This window comes from Lipotes vexillifer, unplaced genomic scaffold, assembly GCF_000442215.2.
Source record: "Lipotes vexillifer unplaced genomic scaffold, Lipotes_vexillifer_v1.1 scaffold1728, whole genome shotgun sequence".
Classification (NCBI taxonomy): Eukaryota; Metazoa; Chordata; class Mammalia; order Artiodactyla; family Lipotidae; genus Lipotes; species Lipotes vexillifer.
In genome coordinates, this window is record NW_006784330.1 from 990265 (window position 1) to 997281 (window position 7017).

The 7017-nt window shown below is 40.7% G+C and overlaps 1 protein-coding gene across 2 annotated transcripts in view; it reads left to right on the forward strand.

Moving 5' to 3' along the window:
* Positions 1-1450: 1450 nt before the first annotated feature.
* Positions 1451-7017, forward strand: part of MID2 (midline 2) — a 92166-nt gene continuing 86599 nt past the window's right edge. For both annotated transcript variants that reach the window (XM_007456706.1, XM_007456705.1), the window contains exon 1: positions 1451-2161. In XM_007456706.1, the coding sequence (XP_007456768.1) occupies positions 1502-2161 (660 nt within the window). In that variant the 5' untranslated portion in view covers positions 1451-1501. The remainder of the gene's footprint in view (positions 2162-7017) is intronic.

Sequence of the window (7017 nt, forward strand, 5' to 3'; positions counted from 1 at the left end):
CTAGGCTTGGATGGTGATATTCAACAGATAGGGAAAATTGGAAGAGGAGCAGGTGTTTTGTTTCGGGGGCAGGGAAGAATACCAAGTTCATTAATGGACATGTTGAATTTCACCAATGGAACTAGCAAAGGCAATATTCCTGCCTTGAGTGGAAGTTGGAATCTATCATCTCTAAAGTCTCTTCCAATTCTAATATTCTATCATATATGTACATTTTAATTGTTTTACTTTTTCATCTCTATAGGTGAATGCTGATAGATGTTATAAGCTATAAAATACTAGCCAGCAATTTCCAAGCTCTTGTAAATTGTAAAATAAGAATACCACACACCTCACTTTTAAAAAAAGTGGTTATACAAACATCTAAACTTATCAAACCAACTGAGAGTGACCGTTTTACAAGAAGATTCTTCACTTTTACAGTCCAATTTCCTATAGATTTCCATTAAATAGCTAGTTAGTTCAGTGCACTTAAAAGGTTTGATTTAGAAACAGCTTTTAGGGATACATCTATTGTACTTATGCACAATGTATAATTGTACTCAGTATTTAAGTTTCCTGTGAGAGGGCTATGCAGATATCTCTGACAGATGACAAAACCTGAACAAATACCAGTGGCAGAATCAAACTTTCAAGCCCTGATGAGAGTCTCCAGTGATAGTGAGATGATGAACAAAAGTTATTCAAAAGCAAAAGATGCCTTTCTCTGTCCTATAAATAAGATTAACACTTTAAACCAACAAAACATATTTTATACTTTTTATATTTTAATATTTTTTCCTATTTGTCTCTAGTAACTCAGTTTACTAGAAATAGGATGGAACAGAAACTTCCATGTGTGGTAACAGGAAGTAATTCAAGTTCACACATCTGAAGAACTTATTATCCTGTGCCGAGAACTACATTTGTCTAAGGTTCTCTCTTCTCTTTTTATGCAGGCTCTGAGAATGGGATCATTTCAAGAACTAGAGAGTTAGTTTCAAATATGGCCTTGTTTTCCTTCCACTAGATGTGAAATAGGAGCAGCCTCTGTATTTTAACTGGAAGTAAAATAGAGAACAATATTGGAGAATGGAGACTGAGAATTTGGCAGGGCCTCAGGTGCATCATAGTCCAGGACAAGAGATGTCAGTGGAGAGGGTATGTGAGAGACTGATCCGCACCAGTGTGGTGAGTTGGAACAGGAATGTGAGTCAGTAAACCGGGATTCAGAGATGGCCTCTAGTTTCTATTTATTAGTGCAGGGAAATAAACCCAGGCATTTGTCAAAAACAAGGTTTAAAGGGGAAGACTGGCTTTTTGATGAACTCCCAACTCACTTTCCTATTGCTCCAGCATCCCTGGGGAATCCAGCCTGTAAAACCTCCATTGGTTAGTGTGTAATTATGCTACATCCACGTTTCCTTTGGAAATGCTTAATGACTCTTGCTTCATGTTCCTTGCAGGTGAAAGCCCAGCCTCTGCGGTTCTTAATGCCTCAGCAGGATTATTTTCACTAAAGATGGAAACACTGGAGTCTGAATTGACCTGTCCAATCTGCCTAGAGTTGTTTGAAGACCCCCTTCTGCTCCCTTGTGCTCACAGCCTCTGCTTCAGCTGTGCCCATCGCATCTTGGTCTCGAGCTGCAGCTCTGGTGAATCCGTTGAACCCATTACTGCTTTCCAGTGTCCTACGTGCAGGTATGTTATCTCACTGAACCACCGGGGCCTGGACGGCCTCAAGAGGAATGTGACTCTGCAGAACATTATTGACCGCTTCCAGAAGGCTTCCGTCAGTGGACCCAATTCCCCAAGTGAGAGCCGCCGGGAGAGGACTTACAGGCCCAGCAGCGCCATGTCTAGTGAGCGAATTGCTTGCCAGTTTTGTGAGCAGGACCCGCCAAGGGATGCAGTGAAAACATGCATCACCTGCGAGGTCTCCTACTGTGACCGTTGCCTGCGGGCCACGCACCCCAATAAGAAACCTTTCACCAGCCACCGCCTGGTGGAACCAGTGCCGGACACACATCTTCGAGGGATCACCTGCCTGGACCACGAGAATGAGAAAGTGAACATGTATTGTGTATCTGATGACCAATTGATCTGTGCCTTATGCAAACTGGTGGGGCGTCACCGAGACCATCAGGTCGCGTCCCTGAATGATCGGTTTGAGAAGCTCAAGGTAAGGGATCTGGGAGATACCCCTTACACGACTTTGTCTCTTTATACACAGTTATACAGTTAGCAAGTTCCCTAATAAACCAGGTCAGTTTTTCTATATGACAAGTGAATTAACTCCAAATTCTTCTCGAGACAAATAGCCTCCTCGCCTGCAGGCTCTCACTGGAACCTGTTTCATCTGTTGCACAAACCTGCTTGCGTTCGTTCACCTCTGGCCAGTTTTGGGGGAATTAGCCTATGGCTCATACTAATAGTACGTCCAGAGAAACAGCACCCTCTCTCCTCTGACGGTGGTATATTGTACCCTATATATGTTTGCCATGATCTTTCTACCTCTTCTTTTATGTATGTGAGTACCCATGTAGGTGTATTACAATTAGCATATGTGCTGATTTGCATATATATGCGTATAGCTATGGGAAGTTTGGGTGTGTCTCCGGTATGTGTGGGTGGAGGTGTCTGAGTGTATCTATGTAGGTGAGAGGTTTTTGTGGAGGACAGTAGTGTATGTGTTTGCACACTCAGTACACTAAATAAACAAAGTTTTGGTACTGGCCACTACAAATTGCCACCAAGCCCTTAAGAGGGGGCTAATTCTAAACCTGCCTTAAAAAACAGAGCAAAACGAAACAAACAGACAAAAAAGGGACTTCAGTGTACCAGGAAGTTAGGAGGGATAATCAAATACCTGAACTAAAAATTTAAACTGAAGGCAATAAATATTTAATCCAGTATCATATTTTGTGCCAGTGTTCGTTTTGAAGTGCTTGTTTGCAGTCTCTGCCTGGGAAGTTCCTGTTCAGTGGCCAGAGTTTTCTGAAGCTGTTGTGCCAGCATAGTATTTATATGCAAGTCTAAGTGCCTATTTTTTTTAAAGCACTACTACCTCACGTTGATGTTAACAAATGTCAGATCCACAGCAAAACTGTTTTATTCCCATTGCCTGTCTGCTATGTGGCTTGATTTCTCTTAAGAAGCTACTTAACAGAAATTCCAGAAAAATAAAATGTTTAACTAAATAATAAGATTACCACTCCAAAATCAGGCCTAGATATAGAAGCCAAGCTGGAAGGAAGACCCAGATGGGATGGAAGGAAGGCAATAAAAGAGTGGAGATCCTCCTCTTGCCATGCTACGGAAAAGTCATTGTAACATATGTAAAAACTATGATGTTGGTGAGGGTAGTAATACTCAGAATAGGATACATTTTCCCTTCTGTAATTTATTGAAAACAATATTGAGAGTCACACTGACAATGGTTTGTGCTGTTTTTGCTTTTTTATTTACATTTAATATTTATAAATTTGTACAAAGTTTAATGTTTGTTGATTTCACTAAAGGTGATATTCTCATTCATATCAAGACTGCAGAGAGCAACAATCTCAGTGGCTTCAATTCTTTTTTTTCCCCATTTTTAATTTTTATTTATTTATTTCTTTAACATCTTTATTGGAGTATAATTGCTGTACAATGGTGTGTTAGTTTCTGCTTTATAACAAAGTGAATCAGCTATACATATACATATATCCCCATATCTCCTCCCTCTTGCGTCTCCCTCCCACCCTCCCTATCCCACCCCTCTAGGTGGTCACAAAGCACCGAGCTGATCTCCCTGTGCTATGCAGCTGCTTCCCACGAGCTATCTATTTTACGTTTGGTAGTGTATATATGTCCATGCCATTCTCTCACTTAGTCCCAGCTTACCCTTCCCCCTCCCCGTGTCAAGTCCATTCTCTACGTCTGTATCTTGATTCCTGTCCTGCCCCTAGGTTCTTCATAACCATTTTTTTCAGATTCCATATATATGTGTTAGCATACAGTATTTGTTTTTCTCTTTCTGACTTACTTCACTCTGTATGACAGACTCTAGGTCCATCCATCTCACTACAAACAACTCAGTTTCGTTTCTTTTTATGGCTGAGTAATATTCCACTGTACATATGTGCCACATCTTCTTTATCCATTCATCTGTCGATGGACACTTAGGTTGCTTCCATTGTCCTGGCTATTGTAAATGGAGCTGCAATGAACATTGTGGTACATGACTCTTTTAGAATTATGGTTTTCTCAGGGTATATGCCCAGTAGTGGGATTGCTGGGTCATATGATAGTTTTATTTTTAGATTTGAAGGAACCTCCATACTGTTCTCCATAGTTGCTGTATCAATTTACATCCCTACCAACAGTGCAAGAGGGTTCCCTTTTCTCCACAACCTCTCCAGCATTTGTTTGTAGATTTTTTGATGATGGCCATTCTGACTGGTGTGGGGTGATACCTCATTGTAGCTTTGATTTGCATTTCTCTAATGATTAGTGATGTTTAGCATTCTTTCATGTGTTTGTTGGCAATCTGTATATCTTCTTTGGAGATGTCTGTTTAGGTCTCTGCCCATTTTTGGATTGGGTGGTTTGTTTTTTTGATATTGTGCTGCATGAGCTGCTTATATATTTTGGAGATTAATCCTTTGTCAGTTGCTTCATTTGCAAATATTTTCTCCCATTCTGAGGGCTGTCTTTTGGTCTTGTTTATGGTTTCCTTTGCTGTGCAAAAGCTTTGAAGTTTCATTAGGTCCCATTTGTTTATTTTTGTTTTTATTTCCATTTCTCTAGGAGGTGGGTCAAAAAGGACCTTGCTGTGATTTATGTCATGGAGTTCTCTTCCTGTGTTTTCCTCTAAGAGTTTTATAGTGTCCGGCCTTACATTTAGGTCTTTAATCCATTTGGAGTTTATTTTTGTGTATGGTGTTAGGGAGTGATCTAATCTCATACTTTTACATGTACCTGTCCAGTTTTCCCAGCACCACTTATTGAAGAGGCTGTCCTTTCTCCACTGTATATTCCTGCCACCTTTATCAAAGATAAGGTGACCATATGTGCATGGGTTTATCTCTGGGCTTTCTATCCTATTCCATTGATTCCCGTTGCCAAGCACAGGCTCCGGACGCGCAGGCTCAGTGGCCACGGCTCATGGGCCCAGCAGCTCCGCAGCATGTGGGATCTTCCCGGACCGGGGCACGAACCCGTGTCCCCTGCATCGGCAGGCACACTCTCTGGGTTTATCTCTGGGCTTTCTATCCTATTCCATTGATCTATCTTTCTGTTTTTGTGCCAGTACCATACTGTCTTGATTACTGTAGCTTTGTAGTATAGTCTGAAGTCAGGCAGCCTGATTCCTCCGCAGTTCTGTTTTTATTTCTCAAGATTGCTTTGGCTATTCGGGGTCTTTTCTGTTTCCATACAAGTTGTGAAATCTTTTGTTTTAGTTCTGTGAAAAATGCCATTGGTAGTTTGATAGGGATTGCACTGAATCTGTAGATTGCTTTGGGTAGTATAGTCATTTTCACAATGTTGATTCTTCCAATCCAAGAACATGGTATATCTCTACCTGTTTGTATCATCTTTAATTTCTTTCGTCAGTGTCTTATAGTTTTCTGCATACAAGTCTTTTGTCTCCTTAGGTAGGTTTATTCCTAGGTATTTTATTCTTTTTGTTACAGTGGTAAATGGGAGTGTTTCCTTAATTTCTCTTTCAGATTTTTCATCATTAGTGTATAGGAATGCCAGAGATTTCTGTGCATTAATTTTGTATCCTGCTACTTTACCAAATTCATTGATTAGCTCTAGTAGTTTTCTGGTAGCATCTTTAGGATTCTCTATGTATAGTATCATGTCATCTAGTGGCTGCAATTCTTAGACTCCTAAGATGGTAGGCCTTGGACTTGGTCTAGTTGAAGCCCTACGCCTTAAAGTGGTATAAATGGAGGCTTTGAGAGGTTAAGCAATTTGGTCAAAGTCCCAGAACTGGAACTGGAACTCAGCTTCTAGAGCTGAGTTGAATTAAGTACCCTTTCTATTGCAGCCTGCTGCCACTTTGTTTTGGACCTAAATTTTCCCTATGAAATGTGATTTGAAACTTACTTTTATGCTCCAGCAACTGCACATTTCATGGGTCACAGATAAACGGTTAACAGCATCAAGGAAAAGACATAGTATAAACTTAGAGCTTTTTAATTGCAAGAGGTGGGGGCGGGGTGCAGGAAGAGTGGGGGACATGGAGAGGTAGAACAATCTCTTGCCAAATATTTGCAGGTGTTGGAACTATAATAAGGCATTGGCCTTGAGAAATATTCCAAACAGAAAAATCTGTATCCATATGTACTGTTGAGATAACAAAAGACTGGATAGAATAAGCCTGTATCTACAGAGCACCAGCTTTTTGAAAACATCCGAAAACATGAAAACATTGGATGATTGATTAGATATTTGGCATCGTGCAGCTATAGTCCTTGTCTCCAGGGATAGATGGAACACAAAAGTATTTTACCAGAAGATCCTTTACTCTGTAACTAATCAGTAATTTTTGGAGAAAGAGAGGCCAAGTTTTGAATTGTTCCCCTTTAAGTTTTTAGGAAATGTGCAGAAAATTCAGATTATAAATTAAGTGGAAACTTCTTTGCTCATTTTTGGACGGAGAGTGGAAACATATGAATCATTCCCAATCGTGTGGTTTGTTATGTTGTCTGGAACATCTTGGGCTTTGAGGGGGGAGAGGGAGGTGCTGCTTGTGTGAGAGGGGGATGGAATGGGGTAGGAGTCACTTTGGTTTGGTGCCAAGTATAAAAGGATATTAGTTCTCCACATTAAGCAGAGAGGAAGTCTGACTTTTAGTGTCACATATCCTCACTTCTTGGAGTTAATTTTAATTTAGAAAAGCATTTAGGATTATCCCCTTAATCTGCTTGATTCTTCCCCAAGGAGAAAGGAGAAAGCCAGCTGTCAGAAGCTATAGGGGAGATGGCCTTGAGCATACTCCCCTGGCCCTGAGAGGAGCACGGGAGTCCTACAGGAGTAGGGAAA